The sequence below is a fragment of the Amphibalanus amphitrite genome, unplaced genomic scaffold, assembly GCF_019059575.1.
Source record: "Amphibalanus amphitrite isolate SeventyFive unplaced genomic scaffold, NRLGWU_Aamphi_draft 000529F_arrow, whole genome shotgun sequence".
In the NCBI taxonomy this organism is placed as follows: Eukaryota; Metazoa; Arthropoda; class Thecostraca; order Balanomorpha; family Balanidae; genus Amphibalanus; species Amphibalanus amphitrite.
In genome coordinates this window covers 41,990-68,187 of record NW_024882023.1, presented here as the reverse complement: position 1 = coordinate 68,187, position 26,198 = coordinate 41,990, and the positions used below count along the sequence as shown (strand labels likewise).

The window sequence follows — 26,198 nt, the reverse complement described above, 5'->3', positions numbered from 1 at the left end:
TACCTAACAACGAAGAACTATCATTCATGTACCCGGGTGGATACCGTGTGGCCAAATGTGACGTCAGTCACATTTCAATGTGCTGCAATCATTTTCCATTGAATGATATATTTTCATGTTTATTACTCACTTAAAGCTTGCTATGATGTCGATAAACGTTGAGCTACCCATGGTCACTTCTAGGAGGGCCAGAAATGAAGATCTGTGCTCTGATCTTTAACCAGACACTGGTGGACACACCTGCGGCTGCTGATGTTTATACGTCCTGCGATTGGTGCGCAGGCTTTAATGTTCTAATGGACGCTCACAGTCACAGTGATTGTAGCGCAGGTGGGTGTAGGTTGTGGTGGACACCCATAGGTGACCTGAATATGTCTGTGTCTGTTTGGTGCGCAGGTTCGAGCAGCTGGTGCAGCTGGTGACGATGATTGGTGACAAGGGAGAGCTGCCCATCGCCATGGCGCTGGCCAGCGTCGTCACCACCAATCAAATGGTGAGACGGAGGGAGGGAAGGGTCACCGCCAACTAGGAGGGGAGGGGGAGGGAGATGGATGATCAGCTGTAGCTACCAGCACCAACCAGATGGTTAGTGAGGGGAGGGAGGGGTCACCTCACCAGATGGTGAAGTAGAGGGAGAAAATGGAGGAAAGGGCGTGATGTTATGACCAAAGTGGGAGATGGTAAGGAAGCATCGAGCAGTGACACTTGATTGTGTCCAAAAGATGAGAGATAGAATATGATGGATGAAAGGAATTATTTCAAAGGGGTTTGTCTCCTTACTTCTAAGCGTACCTACCACCCACTGATGTCACCTGGTCTCTACGGCTGAGTCTGCTGACCAGTTCCATCCCTCTTTTCCTCCTAACATGACGAGCTAGCGTGTCTCTACGGCTGAGTGTGCTGACCTGTTCCACCCCTCTCCCCTCCCGACAGGACGAGCTGGCGCGCGTGTTTGTCACGCTGTTCGACGCCAAACACCTGCTACCCCAACTGCTGTGGAACATGTTCTACAAGGAGGTCGAGATCACCGACTGCATGCAGACGCTGCTGCGCGGCAACTCGCTTGGATCAAAGATCATGGCCTTCTGCTTCAAAATATACGGCACCAGCTATCTGCACAACATGCTTGAGCCGCTCATCAAAGGTCAGCGGCTGGTCCGGGGAGAGAGTGCGGCGAGCGGGAGGGGAGAGGGCAGCTGAGAGGGGCTGTGTAGAGGAAAAGGCCGATTCTTTAACCCACGAGCCGCTGGGGGGGGGGGGGGCATAAAGTTGCCCCCCCTTTACGTTTTGTGGAATATCTCCGAAACCTGATGAGCTACGAACGTGAAACTTGGCATAGCTTCAAATGAATACCTAGGCAATGTTTGAAGAAAGTTTTGTGGTTGTAGCATCTAAGATGACGTCACAGTGACGTCATAAAATTTTGTCGTTTTCCGATATGGACCGTTTCTGATGACGCTGAGCATGAAACTCAACTGTAAATGAACTAGACAGCACCTGCTGTCATCCTAAAACATCTGAGTACTCTTCCATCTAGTTCCTAACCAATAATCGGCCCTTTATATTCGGTCCCATATACCTGATGTATCGTGAGGAAACTGAGAGTCGCAAATCTATAATTTGACTTATGACGTCACTGTGACGTCATTTCAAATGGGATCGACACCAAATTTGGACACAACCTTGGCTAGGTATTCAGGAAGATGTGTGCAAAGTTTCGCTTCTCTATCTCTTCGCGTTGCGACGATATCGCCGCGGAAGTAAAGGGGGGGCAACTATATGCCCCCCCCCCCCCAGCGGCCGGCGGGTGGCGCGGAGGCCCAGCGGCCGCCGGGTTAATAACGGGAGTGACATGAACTCTGGCACCACTGATGTAATGGTCTGCGCTTTCATAATATTCCAAATCTTACACCAATTTCATGCAGCTAACCGTCCTCAAAACCAGATAACCAAATCCACTGTTCCCAGCCTCCCTTTGTTTGTAACCCCTGCCCGACTGACCCGGCGGCCGGTCCCCTGACGTCGATCTCCGCTCGCAGAGCTGATGACGGAGCCCAACAAGCGGTACGAGGTGGACCCGTCGCGCCTCGAGTCGGCAGAGACAGTCGAGGAGAACCGCAGCAATCTGATGGAGCTGACGCAGAAGGTCTTCAACGGCATCATCTCGTCCGCGGAGAGGTGCGTCCGTCGGGAAAGAGGGCGAGTTACCTCTGGGAGCGTGTCTTGTCTGTTGCGTCCAAAAGAATGTGCAAGATGCTAGTTATTTGCTGAGTCGAGAATCTGAAGCTGATGATTACTCCAACCGTCTGCTGTTCTGACGCCACCCCCTCCCCTGCCGTGCTGACACCACACTCATGACTCGTCTGTCGCCAGGTTCCCGTCCCAGCTGCGCATTATGTGCCACTGCCTGTACCAGGTGCTGAGCAAGCGGTTCCCGCAGTTCCCGCAGAACAACATCGGCGCCGTCGGCACCGTCATCTTCCTGCGCTTCATCAACCCGGCCATCGGTACGGCAAGGCTGTCAGGGACGGGGGTACGATCGGGGGCTGTGTGTCGATTTATTTTATTTTATTTTACGAGGGAAAGCAGTCTTGCTGGGTGAGTACTGGGTCGGATAAGGCTTTCCCTCTGTGACAGGAGCGGCGCGTATATTTCAACGGAGGGCATAGACACACTAGTAAATAGCGGTGCTACGGATTCGTTTCCTTATATACGCCAGTCAGTGAGTGGGTACCGACCTGTCACCCTATATCGTTTTGCTCACTGCATCTCTCGCCTGTTTCTTGTTTCGTCTGTTTGGTGTTTCGCTCACGCCTCCCGCCGCCGTTTGCAGTGGCTCCGTACGAGATGGGCATCGTGGACCGGCAGCCGGGACCACAGATCAAGCGCGGACTCATGCTCATGTCGAAAATCCTGCAGAGCATCGCCAACCACGTCGAGTTCAGCAAGGAGCAGCACATGCTGGCCTTCAACGACTTCCTACGCTCCAACTTCGAGGCCGGTAGACGGTGAGGCCGGAAATCGGACTGGAGGGTACCGTGTAAGGCACTAATCCGGTGATGCTTGAAATCATATAGCCATTTTTGCAGTTGCTTGGTTTGCAAGGTTGGATCTGCACGCAAGCCATAAATACAGGTTGGTTTGTGTGATGTTTGAAAATCTGTTTTTGAAGATGCTGAAGGTCGTTCAATTACTATGCATATTTTTTGTGCCTGGTTGTGGCTGTTTTTTTTTTGCTTTTTTCCTACCGCGTAAGTGTTTCGCTGCCCCTACATGAATCCCTCTGTTGCGCCCCCCAGGTTTTTCATTCAGATCGCGTCAGACTGTGAGACCGTGGACCAGGCGAGCCACTCCATTTCGTTCATCAGCGACGCAAACGTACTGGCGCTGCACCGCCTGCTGTGGAACCACCAGGAGAAAATCGGTACGTCCAGCGGCCGCCCGGCGGTCTGTCTCTACCGGTGTCGTCGCGCCTGGAGTCGGCAGACACTTGTTCGATGAACGGTTATGTAACTAGTCGGGTAATATCGGGTGATATCCGTATGGTATTCACATGTCTGTCTGATCAACTGACGTGGCGCGTGTTTTGCATAGTTGTTCCAAATTCAGCCCCATGTGTCGTGCAGTTAATGGCGAGCAGACCGCACAGCTGCCGCAGACAGCTGCAACCCGATAATTCTGCGGAAGTCTGCAGTAGACTGAGATCGAGAACGTACCATGACAGTTATCGGTCCACCCAGTGGGCAGGAGACCTTTAGTATCCCCGCACCCTTTGACCCTCGCTGCTTTGCTCCAGGCGAGTACCTGTCTAGCAGCCGCGACCACAAGGCGGTGGGCCGCCGGCCGTTCGACAAGATGGCCACGCTGCTGGCCTACCTGGGGCCGCCCGAGCACAAACCGCTCGACTCTCAGTGAGTGGAAACAGACCGGAGTCAGATATCGGCCGCCGAGACATTTATTATCATCATTGCATATTTTTTTTTTTTTGCATTTTTGTTGCCGAAGGCTTGTTTCATATATGTTTGTATTTTTCTGGTTTTTGGAACAATCATGTTTTTTACCAGCGATTTTTCATGCAATACCATTGATGCCGTTTTCTGACTAAATTCCGGCGACGTGTACAGGTGGAACAGCATGGACATGACGAGCACAATGTTCGAGGAGGTCATGTCCAAACACAACATGCACGAAAAGGACGAGTTCAAGTGCATCAAGAACCTGAGCATCTTCTACCAGGCGGGCACATCCAAGGCCGGAAACCCGGTCTTCTACTACATAGCGCGCCGATACAAGTGAGCAGTCACGTGGCTATCGATGTTTGAAAGTAAATGTTTGTGCAACAACATTCTGAAGCCATTTCGTTTAACCCGCGCACCGACGGGGGGGGGGCGGATATCCGCCCCCCCCTGAGGTTTTTCTTGAATAGCGGGAAAACCGCGGCGCGTAGCGCCGCGAAATTTGGTATGACTATTCCCTTATCAATTTTACACATGGTGTGCAAGTTTGAACCTCCTACCTTTCAAGGTCAGGTCACCAGGTCACTTTGAATGACCCAACCTCAAGTCACTTTTTTGCAACTTTGTCACCGTGCCAGAGCTACAGTAGATGTCGGAGGCCTTTGAAAGTTGCAGGATGTTATTAGGTCATTAGTAGCTACAATTTGTATATCTCGGAATTTTGATATCGGTGACCTAAGGTCAGGTCAATTTCGCGACCTCCCCATTATAAGTCAATGGGGGAAAAATCAACTCCCTGTTTTTACCACTAAAACGGGTCGGAATGGCCCCATATACCATACATGACTTCATATACGATCAACCTTCACTACCTTGAGGTCTGTTTTGCTGTTGGGCAGCTGTGAGGTCATGTGACGTCATCAAAGGTCACCAAAGGTTTTTGGCCAATAACTCCGTACAGGAACAAGATACAGACGCGTGGATGGTCTCATTGTGTTCAGCTCGTCAAGACGCATCGAATGATATACATGATGACCTCGAGGTCACGTGACCTGAGGTCAACCTTTGACCTTGACCTTTCGAGGTCAACATATATATCATTCGATGCGGATTGACGAGAGGATCACGATGATGCCCTTAGTTTGTTCCTATCTTGACTAATTCGAAAGTTATTCGAGAAAAACTCTCCATATTTAGCGCCGCCATTTTGACTTTTTCGACCCCTGTGACGTCATCTTTGACCTGACCTGAAAATGACCTTAGTAAAAATTTTAGATCTTGACCGTGCGTATCCGATGCCGTTTACCGCTTGTCGCTATCTTGCTTCGTTCTCGAGATCTCAGGGGGGGGGGCGGTCATCCGCCCCCCCCCGTCGGTACTAAGTTGGCGCAGACCCCCGTCGGTGCGCGGGTTAAAGGTGTGGATTCTGATCACTATTGAGTTTATTTATAGATTTTGCTGTGAGCTGTTGAGAAATGATTTTATATCGTTTTCCTGATGTCTTTAACACGCGCACCGACACGGGGGTCTGCGCCAACTTAGTACCGACGGGGGGGGGAGGGGGGATGACGCCCCCCCCCCCTGAGATCTCGAGAACGAAGCAAGATAGCGACAAGCGGTAAACGGGATCGGATACGCACGGACAAGGTCTACAATTTTTACTAAGGTCATTTTCAGGTCAGGTCGAAGATGACGTCACAGGGGTAAAAAAAAAAGTCAAAATGGCAGCGCTAGATATGGAGAGTTTTCTCTAATAACTTTCGAATTAGCCGATATAGGAACAAACTAAGGGCATCATCGTGATCCTCCCGTCAATCCGCATCGAATGATATATATGTTGACCTCGAAAGGACAAGGTCAAAGGTTGACCTCAGGTCACGTGACCTCGAGGTCATCATGTATATCATTCGATGCGTCTTGACGAGCTGAACACAATGAGACTATCCGCGCGGCTGTATCTTGTTCCTGCACGGAGTTATTGGCAAAAAACCTTTGGTGACCTTTGATGACGTCACATGACCTTACAGCTGCCCAACAGCAAAACAGACCTCAAGGTAGTGAAGGTTGACCGTATATGAAGTCATGTGTGGTATATGGGGCCATTCCGACCCGTTTTAGTGGTAAAAACAGGGAGTTGATTTTTCCCCCATTGACTTATAATGGGGAGGTCGAGAAATTGACCTGACCTTAGGTCACCGATATCAAAATTCCGAGATATACAAATTGAAGCTACTAATGACCTAATAACATCCTGCGACTTCTAAAGGCCTCCGACATCTACTGTAGCTCTGGCACGGTGACAAAGTTGCAAAAAAGTGACTTGAGGTTGGGTCATTCAAAGTGACCTGGTGACCTGACCTAAAAAGTTAGGAGGTTCAAACTTGCACACCATGTGTAAGATTGATGGGAACCAAATTTCGCGGCGCTACGCGCCGCGGTTTTCCCGCTATTCGCGAAAAACCTCAGGGGGGGGGGGGGGGGGCGGATATCCGCCCCCCGTCGGTGCGCGTGTTAATATGCGAACCAATCACTTTCTTGTTTCTTCATCATTATTTTGTATCATTATACATATCGTTATACTACATTATTGTTTGGCGAGGCTCATGGAGTGCAGCCGTGTCTTAGCTCTCCCCACGACCTGAGCTGCTAACGGTTCCGGCACTGATGTTTCGCTGTGTCGTCGCCAGGATCGGAGAGACGAACGGTGACCTGCTCATCTACCACGTGATCCTGACGCTGAAGCCCTACTACCACAAACCGTTCGAGCTGGTGGTTGACTTCACACACATCTGCAGCGAAAACCGCTTCAGGTCAGAAGACACACCCGATACATTTTCGTCACATTATCTGCTCTGATAATTTACGCCTTCACTTCTGCATACTCATCGACATGGTTTAGCCGGTCACGGTGGCATTGGGTGACATGAACTGAGTGCGAGTAAGATGGATTACAAAGATGTTTGTAATAACCTGAAAACGAATGTAATTAATATATAGTGTTCCGAGTGTAATTCGAGCAGCACACACATTTTGGCGCTCTGAGTCTGAGTGGACGCCTCAGCCACTGACCCCTGCGCCGGCTCGTTTCAGGACCGAGTTTCTGCAGAAGTGGTTCGTGGTGCTGCCGCAGGTGGCTTACGAGAACATCCACTGGGCCTACATCTACAACGCCAACTCGTGGGTGCGCGAGTACACCAAGTACCACGACCGCATCCTGGCGCCGCTCAAGGTACCGTCGCTACAACTCGGACGTTCTGCTCTCCTCTAACGGGCCTCAGCTCTGCTTCGTGATCCGTTAATTACTGATCTTTAGAGTGTCCTGGTCTTTCTACATGTCTGTACGCATGTAGCTTTTGTTATTGTCCGTTGTTTGCTGTTTAATCATACCGCCGCTCTGTTTTCCAGAATAACAAGAAGATTGTGTTTCTGGACACGCCGGGCCGGCTGAACGACTTCATCGAGCCCGAGCAGCAGAAGCTGCCGGCCACCACGCTGGCTCTCGAGGACGACCTCAAGGTCTTCAACAACGCGCTCAAGCTGTCGCACAAAGACACCAAGGTCGCCATCAAGGTATGGGCAGGACCTGGCCCGGTGCCTGTTCTGGTTTATCGTTAGTCATTAGAACATATCACAGCAAATTATTCAGTCATTTAGTATTGTGCCAAAGCTTTGGGAGGTGCATTTTGTGTTTTTCACTCTTATTTCTTGCAGTATAATTCTTTGTGTTTCTTTTAGTTTCGCGCATTTTATTAGAATTATGAGTCGGGACCGTTGACACCCTACTGCAGAGCACCACCTCACCTTGCGGTGTGTCTGTCCCGGCGGTAGGTGGGGCCGAACGCCATCCAGGTCACCTCCACCGAGAAGAACAAGGTGCTGTCGCACTCCGTGCTGCTGAACGACGTGTACAACGCCTCTGAGATCGAGGAGGTATGTCTGGTGGACGACAACCAGTTCACCCTGACCATCGCCAACGAGTCCGGGCCGCTCAGCTTCATCCACATCGACTGCGACAGCATCGTCTCGGCCATCCTGCACATCCGCAAACGCTACGAGCTCAGCCAGCCGGTCAGTGGGGGAACGGGAGGGGAGGGACGGGACGAGTTAAGCTGTTATAGCTATCCTAATTGCGACAATGTTTTTGAGAGTCTGTGGGTTGGTCTATACGCCCGTCCACCAGGAGATCCGTCTTGTCCATACACTGTGACCATACACAGCCTGTCCTGTCCGTACACTGTGTGTGACTGGTGTGCGGCGTCCCGGCAGGTCTCTGCGCCCGTCCACCAGAAGATCCGGCCCAAGGACGTGCCCGGCACCCTTCTCAACATGGCGCTGTTAAACCTGGGCTCTCAGGACCCCAACCTGCGCACGGCCGCCTACAACCTGCTGTGCGCGCTCACACAGCACTTTGACCTGCGCATCGAGGGACAGCTGCTCGAGACGTCCGGTAAGGGATGGGGTTAGCGGGCAGACAGCGGGAAACGCGAACTGGCCGGGATGAAAATAGATCTATGGAGGTTTTTTTTTGTAGGTGGATGATCACTTATTGTTCTCCGTCTCTGCTGTTAACTGATCTAAGTGTGTTTTTTGTTTTGATATTTTGTCGCTTATGCTCTGTGCTTGCTCAAAATGACTCGTATTATTTGTTTATTTTTTATCGTCAAACGACCACATGATGATGTCAGTATTCTAGTCTGTATTCAGTGGGAAATCAACATTTTCATGTTGGTGTTTCAGCGTACCATGTAATGTAATGTAACTGAATACCTTCTTTGCCGCCAGGGCTTTGTATCCCGTCCAACAACACCATCTTCATCAAGTCTGTGAGTGAGAAACTGGCCCAGAACGAGCCCCACCTGACGCTAGAGTTCCTCAACGAGTGTATCCAGGGCTTCCGGCAGTCGAGCATCGAGCACAAACACCTGTGCCTCGAGTACATGACGCCCTGGCTGCCCAACCTCACCAAGTGAGTACCACATAGTGAGTCCACCCTGAGCAAGTGATCAACCTCCCCACTCCTCGAACAACGGATGTCCCAGTCTTATCAAGTGAACCCTCATCCTTATGGTGGGAGAGTCTTGTTTTTCTCCGACGATGAAACAAATCGGGATGATTAGTTAGAATAGTTAAGTTAGTCAGAGTGAATAGTAGTTAGAATAGTTAGAATAGTTAGTTCATTGCAGGGAGCTTCTTAGCGAGCTTCGCCTGTGGGAATTGTGCCTACGCTGGTCTTTTTATCAGCAGCTGCAGCGATGTCATTCATATGTGTGACGTTTTGTCTTACGATGCCGCCTTATCTTGCGTATCGTTATGTCACACATCGATTCGTGATCTGAGTGATCTCACAAACAACAGACCCCACAAAAGCCTACATCTGTTGCACCCGGTCACGCGGTCTAGCACACCAGTGCAGTCGCCCGCCGTCGGCCGTCCCACCCGTGTCTGACTGAGCGCACGTTCTCCCCCGGCCAGGTTCTGCAAGACGTCCGAGGACGGCAGCAAGCGGCAGCTGGAGGACACGAAGCGACAGAAGGTGGCGCTCATCCTGGACCGTCTGATCACGCTGACCATCGAGGAGGAGGAGATGTACCCCTCGATCCAGGCCAAGATCTGGGGCAGCATTGGACAGGTGCGTGCGGCGGCTGTGCATCCACTGTCCCCGTGATCAGGAGGTGGCTGGCTAGTGGGGCATTTACTAATAGTGTCTAGTGTCCCGAAGGCTTTTCAGGACGTGGAGACTGAGCGGGGGGGGGGGGGTTAGTGGGGCAGTCATCCGTTTGTGCGTATCCCTGCTGACCCCGTTGTTGTTGTTGTTGTTGACGTTCCGGCCGTCGGGCCCGGTGGGCCCACATGGGGGGCCCGGGAGGGCCCCAGCCCCCCTCGGGGGCGACACTTGCGACGTCCGCGCAGGGAGGGCAGCAGGCCCCCAGGCGGGTTCCGGCGGGCCCAGACGATGGGTAGGGCTGGGAAAACCAGCACCCCGCCAGAGTGTCTAGCGCCGTGGGCGCTCTATAGTCGGCCCAGACGCCGCAGGAACTCGATGACCCGGCACGGGTCAGCAAAGACCTCCCGCAGCGTTGGGTCCTCTCTCCCAAAAACGTCGTGACGGACGCGGGCCGTCGCGGGGCACGACGTCAGGAAGTGTTCCGCGTCCTCCCTGACTCCGCCGTCGCAGGTCGGGCATCCATCGTCCTCCTCCGCCCCGATGAAGTGACGGTACGCTTGCAGGGCAGGAGAGTGGCCGGTCCGGAGGCGCACCAGAGCGGTGCCCTCTCTCCTGGACAGGCCGAGCCTGTCTACCAGCCTGACCCTGCCCGGGCCGACGACATCGTGGTAGTCGTGGCTTAGGTGCGGGCGGGTCGCGGGCGCAGGTCGGGAGTGGCGCGTGCTCTCCATCCACTCTCTGCTTACGTGGCGCTTCAGCAGGCTCTTGGCCGCCGCGAAGGTGATGGGTATCCCGTCCTGCGGCAGCTCAGCGGCCTCCCTGGCCACGGCATCGGCGATCTCGTTGCCGGCGACTCCCGCGTGACCGGGAACCCACTGAAGGTCCACGCGGTGGCGTCGTCCTTGTCGCCGGAGGGATAGCCAGACTTGATCAGCGACCCGTTCAGTCTGGCTGGCCGGGCCCTCCCTCAGACGCATGAGGGATGATAGGGAGTCGGTGCACAGCTGGATACAGAGTGCAGGGTCTTGATCGGTGAGGATGAACTCGATGTATTTGAGTGTCTCACGTAGAGCGAGGAGCTCCGCTGTGTAGCTCGACGTGAAGCGCCCCGCTGGCGCTCGGATCCTCTTCACTTCCCTGCCGCTCCTATAGACGACTGCCCCTGCTCCGCCTCGTTCTGTGCCGGCTGTGGCCGAGCCGTCCGTGAAAGCCTGGACGTTCGGATTCGGCAGTCCGGCTGGTGTCTCCTCGGCGGCAGTCCGTCGCTGTTCGGCGGGGGCGTTGTGTGGCACCGGCCTCACGAGTCCAGTATGGAAGAAAATCGTTTGTGGTGGTGGTGACTCCCAGGGAGGGGTGTTGGCAACCACCAGGAGTGGTTCACGTGGGAAGTCGTCTAGGCCGGCGTCTTTGGATAGCTCTTGGCCCGTCCGTGCCCATCCTCTGTCATAGCGCAGACGTTGCCGGGGCCAGTTCTCAGGGAGGAGGGTCCGCTGCACAGGGTCGTCTGGTAGGTCCCGGGAGTGGCGCTCCATAGCCACAGCCGCCAACTGCCTCCGCCGCGCCGAGAAAGGCAGGAGATCCGCCTCTCTGGCCAGGGCGTCCACTGGTGTGGATCTGACACAGCCGGTGATTGTCCTGCACGCCTGTCTCTGCACCGTTTCCAGCTCCCTCAGGCCAGACTCGCTGAGGCCGGGCATCCAAGCACCGGCGGCGTAGTCGGCGCAGGCACGGGAGAAGGCGAGGTAGGTACTGCGCAGATCATACGGTGAGCAGCCCTACGTCGTGCCGCTGATAGCCCGGAGGACGTTGTTCCTTTGGAGCATCTTGGCCTTGATCGTCTTCACATGTCCCATGAAGGTGAGGCTCCTGTCGAGGGTGATGCCCAGGAACGTCGTGGTGGGGGAGAACTTCACTGGGTGGCCCTGGAAATGGAGTGCCGCTTCTCGCCGTGCCTCAGCTGGGTCGAGGGTGAAGATAGTGGAGGTAGTCTTCTCCAGGCTGACCACCATTTTCCAGCGTCGGGCCCACTCCCCCAGGTTGTCCAGAGCACGCTGCACCTTGGTCTCGGCGGCAGAGACGTCACGGTCGCTGCACCAGATGGCTAGGTCGTCGGCGTACAGCGATGCCGACACGCCCGGTGGGAAGTCGTCGGTGATGTCGTTAATAAAGATGTTGAAGAGCGCCGGGGATGTCACCGCGCCCTGGGGGGTGCCGTCGCGGAGGGCCCGGAACTTGCTCCTTGTGTTATTGAATGTTTATCATGACTTGTCTGACCTGATTCGTCCCTGACCCCGGCCCCGCCGTTCCTGAGATACTCCCCGCAGTGTCCCTGACCCACCGTCCACGCTGCCCCAGGTGTCTGACCTGCCTCCTACCACCCCTGATCTGCCCCTCTGACGCCGATGACCACTGTTATAGTCCGGGCGCCCAAAAACCCCCGATCTGCCCCTCTGACCTGACCCGGCCGACCTTCCCTAGGTGTCTGACCTGATTGACATGGTGCTGGACGCGTTCATCCAGCGCTGCCGTCCCTGACCTGACCCGCCCTGTGCCCCCAGGTGTCTGACCTGATTGACATGGTGCTGGACGCGTTCATCCAGCGCTCAGTGACCGGCGGCCTGGGCTCGGTACAGGCCGAAATCATGGCCGACACCACCGTGGCGCTCGTCTCGCCCAACGTCCAGCTGGTGGCCAAAAAGGTCATCGGCCGACTCTGCACGGTACGGCCGGGGAAATAACTATGTTGACGGCGGAACGTATGCGCGACGCACCGGATAACAGTCGACACTGGGGCGCAGTCGTAACGGATGCGGATGGGCAACTTGCAACCAACTGATATACCTGATAAAAGGGGTTTCGGGAAACGTACTACAAAGCATAATGTCAATTGTCGACAAAAAATAATAATATCACAAGACCAGCAGTTTGTTCTGAATTCTTTTACAGTCGTGCTGTATGTCCAGCTAGAACTGTTTCTTCTCACTGTATGTTTCTGGTTTGCGTTACTCGGGTATGTATGTGCTGCGTCGTCCTATTGACGAAGGGACGATAACCGCCCGTACGGTCCCTTTGTGCTGTAAATAGCCCCTCGGCCCGGCGTGTGTGCCCCGCAGGTGGTGATGAAGACCTGCACCTCGCCGACGGCGCGGCTCGAGGACCACATGAACTGGGCCGAGATCGCCATCCTGGCGCGCTACCTGCTCATGTTGTCGTTCAACAACCGGCTGGACGTGTCGCACCATCTGCCGTACCTGCTGCACCTGGCCACGCTGCTCGTCTGCATGGGCCCGCTGAGCCTGCGCGCCAGCACCCACGGCATGGTCATCAACATCATCCACTCGCTGTGCACCTGCACACAGCCCGTCTTCTCAGGTGGGTACCCCTGCACACAGTCTGTCTTCTCAGGTGGGTACCTGCACACAGTCCGTCTTCTCAGGTGGGTACCTGCACACAGCCCGTCTTCTCAGGTGGGTACCTGCACACAGCCCGTCTTCTCAGGTGGGTACCTGCACACAGTCCGTCTGAGTACCGGCACACAGCCCGTCTTCTCAGGTGGGTACCTGCACACAGTCCGTCTGAGTACCGGCACTCAGCCCGTCTTCTCAGGTGGGTACCTGCACACAGTCCGTCTGAGTACCGGCACACAGCCCGTCTTCTCAGGTGGGTACCTGCACTCAGCCAGTCTTGGTACCTGCACACAGCCCGTCTTCTCAGGTGGGTGATCACACACAGCCCGTCTTCTCAGGTGGGTACCTGCACTCAGCCCGTCTTCTCAGGTGGGCACCTGCACTCAGCCAGTCTTGGTACCTGCACACAGCCCGTCTTCTCAGGTGGGTGATCACACACAGCCCGTCTTCTCAGGTGGGTACCTGCACACAGCCCGTCTTCTCAGGTGGGTGGTCAGTGGTCACACAGCCCGTCTTCTCAGGTGGGTACCTGCACACAGCTCGTCTTCTCAGGTGGATGATCATTAGGTCACCAGCCCGTCTTCTCAGGTGGGTACCTGCACACAGCCCGTCTTCTCAGGTGGGTAGCCGGGGCGGACGCTGTGGCTTCGGAGGACATGATGGGCTCGTGGGATGATCGGACAAAGATGCGAATAGATGTTTCGTCCTGTGAAGATATCCAGAGCACTGTTATGGCGCAAATTCCACAGGGAATGTCTTTTAGAACATGGTCAGTGCTAAGGATGCAGTTCATTTAAACTATGACATGTTTCACGTGCAATTAATGTTTGGGGCAAATTTTTATACTGGTTTTGTCCTAATGAATCTGCTCGCATAACACCACCCAGCGTGATGTCGATGTCTATCGGCTCATATCGTACGCCTCCGTGGTATTTGTTACCCCGCTCTATTTCTCCTTTCGGCTTTCCCTAGATAACACTCGTCCCTGACCCCGTCCTATCCCATAGAACACTCTGTCTTAACCTGTTCCAGAGAACACTGAGCCCCGTCCTTCCCCTCTCGCTCGCTCTATGAACCCCACCCATCTCCCGCTCGCTCTCTGACGCCCCGTCCCCGCCCCTTTTAACCCGCAGAGGACACCCAGCGCGTGCTCCGTCTCAGCCTGGACGAGTTCTCTCTGTCCAAGTTCTACCAGCTGTTCGGCATCAAGCTGCACAACGCCAAGTCGGCGGCCGTCACCGCGTTCCGAATCAACCTGAAAAACCCCGGCGAACGCTGGCTCCGGTACGCTGATTGTGGAAAGATGGGCCTCGGGTGATCTAGTCATCAGTCACCCACTAGGCGAGGAGCTAGGGTTTGTCCGTTGCTTGGTTCCATATGATTCATTCATTCATTCATTCATTCATTCATAGTTCACCTGTCTTAACGTTCTTTCATTTATTTCATTGATTCGTTTGTCCTTATCTTTTAAATGCTCGTTAGTCCTTTGCATTCATTTCTTGTTCACCCAACCAGCTCGTGCTGGGTGGGTGAACTCTATGCCCATAAATTATTTTTCGGCTCTTTTGTTTGCCTTTTATCATGTTACATTTGTTTATATGATTTGATTTGTAACACACAAGATGCCAGTGAAAACTTATCGGTTCGCATGTACAGCCGATTCAGTGTGAACGCCGGACGAGTTGATCATTAGCTGACCTGAGGTTTTTGTGCGGCGTTGCCAGGGTGCCGGACCGTTCGACGCTGTCGGCCGCCGACCGGGAGACGCTGCCGCTCAGCTCGCTGGAGACGGTGACGGACGCCCTGCTGGAGATCATGGAGGCCTGCATGAGGGACATCCCCGACTGCGACTGGCTGGACGTGTGGAACGACCTGGCCAAGAGCTTCGCGTTCCGCTACAACCCGGCGCTGCAGCCGCGCGCCCTCATCGTCTTCGGCTGCATCAGTGAGTGCCTCCGCTGGGTGCCTGAGCGGAGCGGACTGCAGGATGGGAGAGGGATAGTGGCGGGAGATGGGATTCTGTGTGTCTGTGCTTAGCAGACAGAGGGGTCTGCAGACATGGGGAGGGAGGCGTTGGGCTAGACGGGGTTTGGTCTAATGGGGGCGGGTGCGGCGCACATTCCGTAATCTGCAGCCGCATTAACCCGGCAGTTGCTGGGGTATTTCGCCACCCACCGTTTGCTGGGGGGGGGGGGGGCGTTAAACGCCCCCAGCCGATAACTCGAGAACCAATAGGCGCAGCGAAACGCACGAGGCGGCAAACGAAAGAGCGCGACGAGACGCTTCAGATGAGTACTTCAAAGTTGAATTTTGAGGTCACAGGTCGGGTCAAGGTCAGGTCAAACACCTGAAATCGGGCTTTCAGTAGCATGGACTTCAGGACTTCGCAATGGGCGCCTCTCGCCATAAACTCTGTCAAAACGGTGCACAATCCAATTTATAAGGCTTACAAGAGTGTCAGCTTCATATAGGGGTCAGTCAAGCATAGGTCAGGGTCAAGGTCAGGTCAACCGGGTAGGCACATATCCCCGAAAATCAAAACTGATATTCGCAGCCTGTGACACATGTTTTATAGGTAATTTGGGGCGTAGAACACGATGGTGACATTCATTTTATCATATGTGTACGTGTTTGGCTCAAAAAGTTCAATTTAAGAAATTCATGTATCATGGTCGTGAAGTAGTCACGAAAAATTGCCAAGATTCAGTTCAAGATTTTGGAAAATGCAGAACGATAATCAATAATCGAAGATAGCCATTTGATTGATCATGGTATTGGCAGTCTAATGGCGTTTACGGCATGTCTGTATGTCTGTTCTGTGATTTTATATGATTTTTTGAACATATGCCGTTTTTGGTCGAAAACTCAGAAATCATGACGTCACTAAAACCTCGATATCTCAAAAATTTTCCGACCAATTTTTTTTTTTTAAACTTTGTCACAATAAACTTCAATCAATTCCCTACAGGTACACAAAATTTGGCGCGCCTGCGGCGCGCCGTTTTTATGCTATGGCCCGGCGAAAAAAGTGGGGGCGTTTAACGCCCCCCCCCCCCCCAGCAACTCGCGGGTTAATGACCCGGGCTCGGCGTTGATATCGCCGGCCGCCGCAGTAGTAGCTTATCCGGCAAACCGTAGTAATTGTGGCTCGTTTGCCTATTATTGGCTCGACATCTGTTCAGCATTAGCCCGTTTGTCTCCATACTAGCATTGGCCGTTTCATTGCTCTGTTCTGTCCGGCAGGCCGGTCCATCACCGACTACGACATCAAACAGCTGCTGCGCATCCTGGTCAAGGCACTGGAGCGGTTCACCGACATGACCCTCATCGAGGCCATCATCATGTGTCTGACGCGGGTGCAGCCGCAGCTCCGGCCGGTCAGTGACGCCTCCCCAGACCCCTTCCCCTGATCCCAGCCCCCCCCGTCTCCTGAGGCAATCGTCGTATGTCTGACGGGTCAGTGACCTTCGACCTCACGCCTCCCACGGTCCCATACATAATCGTAAATCGCGGGTGCAGCTCCGGCCGGTCAGTGGTACGAGTCGGGTCTCCTCCCCGGACAGCTGGGCGTGTCGGGTCGCATCCAGCAGGATAACAACGTAATTATGTACTTATTGTACGCGTTTATTTAGTTGTCCCTATTTTATTCCACCCTGTCCTTTGTCCAGCCTCCTTAATCTGCCGGATCCCTCTGTCTCCGTCCTGTACATACAGGAGTCGTCGATCTACCGAGCACTGTTCTGCGTGGCCTCTCTGACCCCTCTCTTGCTGACCCCTCTGACCGCCCTTCCTCCAACCCCTGTGTCCCTCTGACCTCTCTCTGACCTCTTGCTGACCTCTCTGCACGGTTCGTCGGAAGGTCATTTCAGGCACAAAAGAAACGAAATATACCATTCGAAAGATGACGGTGAGCTGATTCCAAAAATGTAGTTTTTATCAAAATCGTTCGATGGTCTTTTTTTAATGCGTTTTTGTAAGAACAACTGTCAGAGGTTGTACCGACCTCAGCTGGACTGGAGTGGGGGTAGCGCCCGGTGGGCAGGGTAACCTTTGACCGGTCGCGCGACCAAACAGCTGTCGCTGGTAGTCTCTGACAGTGAAACCCCGCTAACTTTCCCTGCGCGGGCATCAAGCGCAGCTGGATTCATAACAAAATGTAAGTTAAAGCATGTTGTAAATCTAGCAGAACAATGATTTTGCTACACAGGCATCTTGAATAACTTTGATAGCGATGTGGACCGTTAAACTAACAAATATGACACTCGTTTAGTAGAACGAGAGCCGAACGTTCCTTCCGTTGTCGGGCGGGCGGGCCGAGCGCCGGGTCTGCGAGTCGATAAGACTCATTACAGGCTTCTCTGTGGCTGACTTTGGTCCATCGCGAGACTGAGCTGTGAGATTACGTTTTTACAAAAACGCAATTTTTGAAAGAGGCCATTCGAACGATTTTGATAAAACTACATTTTTGGATTCAGCTGACCGTCCGCTTTCGAATGGTATATTTCGTTTCTTTTGTGCATGAAATGACCTTCCGACGAACTGTGTCTGTCCCTGTGTTACACAGGAGTCGCCGATCCATCAGGCGCTCTTCTGGGTGGCTATCTCTGACCTCTTGCTGACCCCTCCGTCCCTGTTTGGTACAGGAGTCGCCGATCCACCAGGCGCTCTTCTGGGTGGCCATATCGGTGCTTCAGCTGGACGAGAAGACGCTGTACGCCTGCGGACTGGCGCTGCTGGAGCAGAACCTGCACACACTGGACACGCACGGTACCTTCGACCAGGACGTGAGTAATGAGCACCCCAGCCACCACGGCACAGTACACACGGCAGTGGCACAGCCTGGACACGTACGGCACTTTCGACCAGGACGTGAGTACCTACCCTAGCCAACACTGCACAGTACACATTGCCTACACAGTACACACACATTACACACGGCACACACTGGACACGCACGGCACCTTCGACCAGGACGTGAGTAATAAGTACCCCGGCCGTCACGGCACAGTACACACGGCAGTGGACACGCACCTTGGACGCGCACGGCACTTTCGACCAGCTGGGCCTCGTTTCATAAAGCGAGTCCGTAACTTACGCCAGTTTTTGGGCTTGTATTGCAAGCGCATGTGAAGCGATAAATTTATTTGCCCTTCTCCCTTCTGTTCTTGCATGCAAGATAAATGAATTCAACGATTCAAGCCATCGTCATCGCTTCACATGCACTTGCAATACAAGACTAAAAACCGCCGTAAGTTACGGACTCGCTTTACGAAACGAGGCCCAGGACGTGAGTAGCTACCCTAGCCAACACGGCATACACCTACAGTACCTACGCAATATGTATGTGCCTACACACGGCACACCCTGGCTGGACGCGCACGGCAACATCGACCAGGACTCTAGTCGACAATGCACAACCTGGACAGTGGACACGGACGGTACGGTTCTCCAGGGTATTAGTCGTTGGTCGCTCGGCGGGCGGGAGGGCAACCAGTTCCGCCCCTGTATCGCGTGACCCCTTGCTCCGCCCAGTTACGCACGAGCGTACTCCACGCCGCGTAGTAGCGTGGGGAGGGGAGGGTTAGAATGGTGGCATGTGTAGAGGCTAGAACCGGTTTCCACCGCCATGCCACCGCCCAGCGACATGGAGCGGGGTCAGTGACCAGGGCGCAAGGAAAGGTCAGAGGTCGGCTATAACGTAGAGCTTTGTGTCTCCCTCCCCTCCGCGTGTAACGACCGCACGACAGCGGCCGGCCGCCGATCAGGCTTGACATGTCAAGGTCACCCGCAGTCAACGGGCTCAGAGGGTTGGTCGAGTGCGCGTCCGTGGCTGACGACAGTCTCGACCATGTCTTCATCTTCATCTTCATCTTCGTGTTATCGGGGCAAGAGGCACGATGTCCTGTAGGGCCCGTTCTCGCCGATTTCCATAACTTCACTTAGTACTCAGTCTGTTACAGGAGTGGAGTACCAGATCGACTCCCAGTGTGCATCCAGCCTGTTCTTAAAGACGTTGACTGAGGGCGAATGTACAATTTCTGCTGGAAGCCCGTTCCAATCGTTAATACACCGCACAGAAAATGAATTCAGTCTGGCACGGCAGGTTGCACGAGGCTTCCGTAGTTTAAGTGTGTGACCCCGAGTTCGCCTTTCAGGATTCGTTGCCAGAAGCTCTGAAGGATCAGTATCAACGTGGCCGTGCAGCATCTTGTATGCGTGAATCATATCCATGCGTCTACGCCGATAGTACAGTGACGGGAGCTTCAGTCTCTTCAGCCTTTCAGGATATGGAAGGTGGCGGATGCTCACCACTAACCGGGTGGCTCTTCTTTGAACCCTTTCGACTGCCTTCTGATCAGCTCTATTGAACGGACCCCAAACAAGACTGCTGAACTCCAGGTGAGGCCGCACGAGAGATTTGAACAGAAGAGGCAGGGTAAATTCATCTAAAAAGGCGAAGGACCGGCGGATGACCGCAAGAACTTGAGACGCTTTGAAGACCGCCGTAGACGCTTGCTGTCGAAACTTCAAGATTGAGTCGACCTGCACACCCAGGTCTCTCTCGACTGACGTGTTTGTCAGTCTGTCCGACCCCATTTGAAATGAGTGGTGGTCCTTGGCTGCACCAACATGAAGCACTTTGCACTTATTCTCGTTAAATGGCAGCTGCCAAGTTCTAGACCATTCCACGAGGGCGTTCAGGTCTGCCTGCAATGTCCGCACATCATGTTCAGAAGAGATGCCTGAGAACAGCTTTGTGTCATCTGCGAACATTCGCACATTTGAAGTGACAGCATCTGGCAAGTCATTGACATAGAGCAAGAAGAGCAATGGGCCCAACACTGAGCCTTGGGGCACACCACTGCGCACAGGGACCAAATCTGACAGGTTTCCATATAGGGACACTTGCTGCATTCTGTCTTCCAGGAATGATTCAATCCAAGACAACACTCGGTCACCAATACCATAGCAGCGCAGCTTGCCTATCAGTCTCTTGTGTGGGACGGAGTCGAACGCCTTTCGGAAGTCAAGGTAAATCACTTCGACCTCCGTCTTGTCCTCCAACAGGCGGCTCCATGAGTCTATAGAGTCAAGCAGTTGCGTATCACAAGATCGCTTCGGGCGGAAGCCATGTTGGTCCTTGGACAGCAGGTCATGTGCTATTGGTGCCGATAGACTAGCGTGCGTAATAAGCTTTTGTTCAGTGCATATGGCTGCTGGGGTGTGTCATCTTGATATGATGCTTTGTAACGTCTATGATACGCTTAAAACCTCGCTGGCAGTGGCCGAGAGGGGGGGGGGGGGGGGGTGGCGGGTGCCGCCTCCACATATTTATTTTTGTTGATAGCTGCGAGAGCTGAAATTTGGCAAGCCTTTGATTTGAGCTGAAGCCTTTGATTCAAGCTGAATTTTTATGACAGCAGCTGTATTTTCACCCTCGCCCATATTGGTGTTTTGCCAACGTCTATCGTAAAGGGTGGAGGAGGGTCCGTTGGACCCCTTTGCCGTTCAACCCCTGATCGAGCTAGAGCTTCGCGGAAAAAGTGCGTGTTGCCCGTGACGAGAGGAGGCCGATGATACCCATTTTTAATATCCTAGGTCATTGGTTGACAGGTCAAAAGTCTAAGTTGACTAAGTTGTCAAAGTTGACAGTTCAACAACTCAAAAGTCGGGGAATCGGGACCTGTTAGAGCTTCGTAAAGTGAAGCTGTTATGGGGTTTTGCGGGCTGCTGATCACGAATTTCAAGTTAGTTTTGATCACAGATGATGTTTTCGTGCATTTAGGCCAGGTCAGGTCAGGTCAGGTCAGGTCACATGTTACGAGGGAACCAAAACTACTTCTTAAATGCTCAAACGGTTTCTAAATGCGAAATCAACTCCAAAATCTACCCCAGAAACATGTATGTAGAACTCGAAAGAGTGAACAAAGGTCATCAAAGGTCAGTGACCTGACTGACCTTCACGTGACCTTGACACCCACTAGAATCCATGGGATCAACATCCTTTCACATGTTTGATCGCTTAAAGCCACAAAAAGACAATAAAACGCGCTCTACTCGAAATACGCCAAAACCGCGATTCCGGCCAAACATGGTCTCGGAAAACAGGTCACAAGTCAAAGGTCTTTTGAGCCAGGGTCATAGAAATTATAGGGTAGGCGTAATATTGATTAACCGAGGGTACTGAAAGTTTCGTCGCAATCAGCCGCTTTTTGCGCGAGTTATTTGCGAAAAACTGAGGGTAAGAGGTCTGTTCGACACCCTCCTACAAGTGCGAAGGTTAAGGTCAGGCTGTTGACCAATGACATCAAAAGTGAACCTCTGTAAGGTCCCAAAATGTCGCGACGTCGCAGCACCCTTCGTGCCAGGGGACTTTTCAACGGGGAATGAAGCTTATATGATCTAATACTATCTCCCAGAGGCCTCACAACTTGTATGTAGCTATCTCGTATTTTTCTTAAGAGTCACCTGAAGTCAGGTCGGTCACGCAACCGGCAACCTCATGATTATTAGTCAATTGGGAAATATGAAAGCTGTTTTTTTGGCGCCGGGAGCCATCTAAAGCTGTCGCAAGCGCATTAATTCGCGATTTTATACAATCTTAGCAAGCCCCAGCATTCACTTTTCCATTCTTAAAGTTAGGCGACTTCATTTATGACGTCACTAAGGTCACAGGAGTTTTAACCAAAAAGTCTCGATCAAATTGAGCCAGCGAGTCGTGAAGCCATCAGTGGACTTTGAGGACCTACCGAATCGAAGAAGCGATATGACCTCCTTGAACCAGCCTCGTGGCCTGAGTGGCTCTGCCCTGACATGACCTGAGGTGAACACCTTAAATTGACCTCAACAAAAACAAAGCGTATACTATCCGACGCGCTTGAGCATGCAAAACTCGATGGTGCCATTGTCGTGGCTCTGTAACCACTTATGGTAAAGTTTACCAAAAACCGATCCCGCGACTTGGCCAGCACTTATACTGACCTCAGAGTTAATCGGTTGACCTGAGACATTCAACTCGGGCACCAGTTGCTGCATCTCATACGACGCACCCGCTCAGTTTCATCCGCAAGGCGCTAGCTCAATTACGGGCAAAAAGACGGAGAGGGGTCGTAATCGCTCCCCCCCCCCCCCCTCGGCCGGGGTATATGCAGAAAACCTAAAATTCCGTTGAGGATTAAGCACTGAAGTAATATATTATGATGCGAGAAGGTATAGTTCAAAACAAGCATGCACACGAGGGGATGTGAATAAAACTGTGTTTGAGGTATGCCTTTTTTATTACACATTCGATTTGCTTTAGTTATTGGTAAGAACAGATACAACCAAGAAGAGCGCCCCTGAAGAAAAGGTGGCGCACCGGCCGGGTGCGATTTTAAGGTCTAAGGTCAGTCGGGGACCTCTAAGTTCGGATCAAGCGCTGCATGTTAGGGGTAAAAAACAAATGGGGGCAAAAAAGCATCCCGATTTTGGCAGCATCGTCATGCTTTGTCACGGCACTCATCCACTCCCTCGGCCGAAATGTTATTTCCTTTTTGTATGAGTTCTGGCATAATCCTGCACATTATGCTGCATGTTGTTTGCGATGAAAAAAAATGCATGTTCAGCTACGTTCTACGCAGTACGCACTAACCTAACCACCATCCCATCATCCACCACTAGCCATCATCCCGTTCTGTGCTCCCTTCACCCCACACGAATCAGCCGAGATACTAGTCAGTCGGGCTGGCGCTATCCTATGCTCCCTTCCTGACTGCACAGCGCTAAAACCCAGAGCCGAGACTTCCCGAGCGCGACCTCTGACCCCACGCGGTCCGAAGGGTCGGCCGATGCCTGAGGGCGCGCCGCGCGCCGGCCACCCGGATAGCCTCTGCCGAGTCTCCCTTTCATACACCGTTTACTACGCACTCGATTCATTCATGATTCTGTGTTTCCGCGTTCCTCTCGTTAGATGGCTCTACTGATGGCATAGGCGACCCCAGGAAGATTGCGGCCAGAATACCCCAAACGGCAGAAAATGAGGTTTTTGGTGAATATCTCGGAAAGTATTTGGCATATAACGATGCAATTTCACAGTCTCGTGGTAAATGTGCATACACATAATTCGGGTTGATACTTATGCATTTGAACATTATATAGGACCAGATATGTCCGAAAAAGCAAAACCAACAAGACTTTTACTGGAGAACCGTACATACGACCTGGGGTATGAACACAATCGCGGTCTGCCGGCCCGGGCCGTCATTGAAGAGCGGGGCTGCATTTGTTGGGCTGTGGAGCTACCAGGCCTGTATAATACGGCACCCATGTTTGTATGCAATATGCATATTTCTATAATCCTATCAGCCTTTTTCCAGCTGGAACTTCACATTATTTATAAACGTGGACTACTAAAAGCGAAGGATGAAGTGAAGGACATGGTCCTGTCGCGTGTTTCAGCCGCGTTCGTCCAGTGTCAGGATGGCCGAGCGGTCTAAGGCGCTGCGTTCAGGTCGCAGTCTGGTTCTCCAGGCGTGGGTTCGAATCCCACTTCTGACAAACTCTTTTCGTTTTCCCTGCACTGTGCGCTGTTCCACCGTACCAGCACATTTTGAACATTCATTTACTGATTGTTCGGTTTGTTTGCGCAAGCTATTGACGTTTTTATCTGCCCGCAGAGCCTGGAGGAGGTAATGATGTCTGCCCGCGAGCCGCTCGAGTGGTATTTCAAACTGCTCGACCAGTCCGTCGGCCTCAGCTTCAAAGGTGGGCACACGTCCTGTCTGACTGTAATTGGGCCTCGTGTAGTCGGGGAAGGACCAGGACTGGATCCACAAACAATGTATAGGGCGATGTTTGATGACACTTGGGGTTATGATTGCCAGAAAAGCTCAAATACACAAAGTATCATAATAATTCGAGTTCGGTGCATTTGAGGCGGTGCGACTTTCCGATTTGTCTTTTACAGCTGCACCCGTATCTGCGTTGTTTGTTCCAAGGTTTGTCCTACTGCTGCTTGTTTACTCATTACTGACCGCTCGCTTTCCGTTCAGCCAACTTCCACTTTGCGCTGGTGGGTCACCTGATGAAGGGTTTCCGTCACCCGGACTCGACGACGGTATCTCGCACGGCCTGGGTGCTCACCATGCTGCTGGGCATCGTGGCCAAGCCGCACGGCCGCGACAAGTTCGAGGTCACCCAGGAGAACATCGCCTACATGACCGGTGAGTGGCGGCGGGACGGCGGCGCGCTGGGGGTGATGGCGGACCGGTGCACTGTTGGGACTTTGCCCCTCCTAGCGCGACTTTACTCCTGCGGCGGTACGCCACAGTCAGCTGACCGCCGCGGCGCCGGGCAGCGCGGCGGAGCGCTGAGAGCCGCGCGACATCTTCTGCTTTGGTATCTCGTATTAGCTGCTTGGACAAAATTGGGCAAAAGATAAGAGTTGATTTCAATGCAGAATTTATGGGAGAATATTTTGATATGTGTTTCCACACGTAACTACTGAGGCGACAGCTGATCGCCGCGGCGCCGGGCAGCGCGGCAGAGCGCTGAGAGCCGCGCGACATCTTCTGCTTTGCTGTCTCATAGTAGCTTTTGGGGCAAAATTGGGCAAAAGATAAGAGTTGATTCCAATGCAGAATTTATGGGAAAATATTTTGATGTGTTCCCACACGTACCACCACGTATCAAACTTTGTAAGGCTATGATTTGCCGAGTCAAATCTCCGAGACAAGTGGCATATTAACATTTTTCGTATTTCATTCAAAAATCATACCTTTAGATTATTTTTCGAACTTTTCATGCATATGCTCATATTCCTCATTGAATACAGATTATAAAAACATGTCGCAACATAGAATGGGGTTGGGAACTCGATTTTTTAAGAATGCATGAAAATGATCAAACTATTTTCACAGAATTTATGGTGCATACCATTGCCTCATAAAATCAATAAGCTGAGAGAAATGGGGGAAGAAAGATAGGAAACTTGTTTTGAAAAGTTCTTGAAAAAAGATGCTCTTGATGCTGTTACGTCACATGTCACCTTCTGCGGTTGACAAATAATGGCGCATCTGGCGCACCACAGATTACATGTTATATCAATGGGTGAAAGATGTTGTTTGCTTCACTCTGCCATTCGCGCTGTTTTTAACTTTAAATTATGCTAAAACATTTACGGATGAAATGTTCAGTGTCAAAAATTGATGTGTCTGCCGTGTACTATATTCCCACTTAACATGAGCGCGTGATAAACATTTTATGTACCTCGAATTTTCAAATGATAAAGATGATGAATCGGAGGATGCTGAAAAGCAAAGCTCATTCCAATATTTGGACTACTTTACGATTAAAATGTTTACATTCCTGTCATCTTATTGATCATTTATTTGTTCTTTTTTATGAAAATAACTTAAGGCGTTGAGAACCGAGGTAATTTCTATCTACCGTGCCTTAACTTACCAGCAACAGCAATCTATCTACGCCCTACGGTGGCAACTGGCAAGGGAGACTGTGAAAGAAGCGTAAGATGGATTCTAAACAATTCTTTTGTGATATACTGAAGGGCAAAGTGCAGAGAAGAGCGTACAAGTCCTGTTTTGTGCCAGGCTGTTGCAGTAGCACTTATGAAATTCCGAAAACGATCTTCGTTCATGTCCCGAACAACATTACCCTGTGAGGAGATGATCGTCTGCAATAGCAGGAAGAGCTGATGCAAGTACTTTGAAATCCACTATCAAGTCGGTGCTATTGTTGTAATGATCACTGTGAGGTGAGATATTTTGTGCAAGGGCTGAGTGTAATGCCCAGGAAATGACCTCCATTCGCCCCCTGACCGGTCAGGGTTATAAAATTTGAGTGGATGGCGGTCCGTTTGGGGTTCAGATGTCAATTGTATTTTGTTACTGTCAAACAATACATGTTATGCTGGCAGCGAATGTGTGTAACGTCGTTTTTCGAAACAGAAGTTAGAACTGTAACGGCAGAGTGCTTGCTGGTCTCATCGTAAGTATTGTAAGTGTTGTAAGCAAAAGCATTGTCAATATTGTAAGTATTGTGAGCATTGATGTATGGTAGATATCACCTCACATGATCTCGGCTCAGATAACCCTCTCCGGTGTCCCTGTCAGTAAATGGCACCTGGATCATTACAGATAAGATAATTTGTCATAATTCTTAAAGAATTTGGTG

General features: G+C 52.2%; 1 protein-coding gene and 1 non-coding gene across 2 annotated transcripts in view; both read left to right on the top strand.

Moving 5' to 3' along the window:
- Positions 1–24,344, top strand: part of LOC122393309 (neurofibromin-like) — a 38,385-nt gene extending 14,041 nt beyond the window's left edge. Inside the window, exons 25-48 of the mRNA XM_043389222.1 lie at positions 397–493; positions 934–1,144; positions 2,040–2,178; positions 2,374–2,507; positions 2,834–3,008; positions 3,300–3,424; positions 3,797–3,911; positions 4,125–4,292; positions 6,644–6,766; positions 7,047–7,185; positions 7,362–7,526; positions 7,785–8,024; positions 8,223–8,403; positions 8,739–8,922; positions 9,429–9,585; positions 12,180–12,341; positions 12,735–12,993; positions 14,162–14,312; positions 14,753–14,973; positions 16,272–16,405; positions 17,672–17,812; positions 23,684–23,771; positions 24,059–24,229; positions 24,337–24,344. Coding sequence (XP_043245157.1) covers positions 397–493; positions 934–1,144; positions 2,040–2,178; positions 2,374–2,507; positions 2,834–3,008; positions 3,300–3,424; positions 3,797–3,911; positions 4,125–4,292; positions 6,644–6,766; positions 7,047–7,185; positions 7,362–7,526; positions 7,785–8,024; positions 8,223–8,403; positions 8,739–8,922; positions 9,429–9,585; positions 12,180–12,341; positions 12,735–12,993; positions 14,162–14,312; positions 14,753–14,973; positions 16,272–16,405; positions 17,672–17,812; positions 23,684–23,771; positions 24,059–24,229; positions 24,337–24,344 — 3,688 coding nt within the window. The remainder of the gene's footprint in view (positions 1–396; positions 494–933; positions 1,145–2,039; positions 2,179–2,373; positions 2,508–2,833; positions 3,009–3,299; positions 3,425–3,796; positions 3,912–4,124; positions 4,293–6,643; positions 6,767–7,046; positions 7,186–7,361; positions 7,527–7,784; positions 8,025–8,222; positions 8,404–8,738; positions 8,923–9,428; positions 9,586–12,179; positions 12,342–12,734; positions 12,994–14,161; positions 14,313–14,752; positions 14,974–16,271; positions 16,406–17,671; positions 17,813–23,683; positions 23,772–24,058; positions 24,230–24,336) is intronic.
- On the top strand, positions 23,481–23,564 carry Trnal-cag. Its single transcript has one exon. It is a non-coding gene; the product is annotated as a tRNA-Leu (tRNA).
- Positions 24,345–26,198: the final 1,854 nt, after the last annotated feature.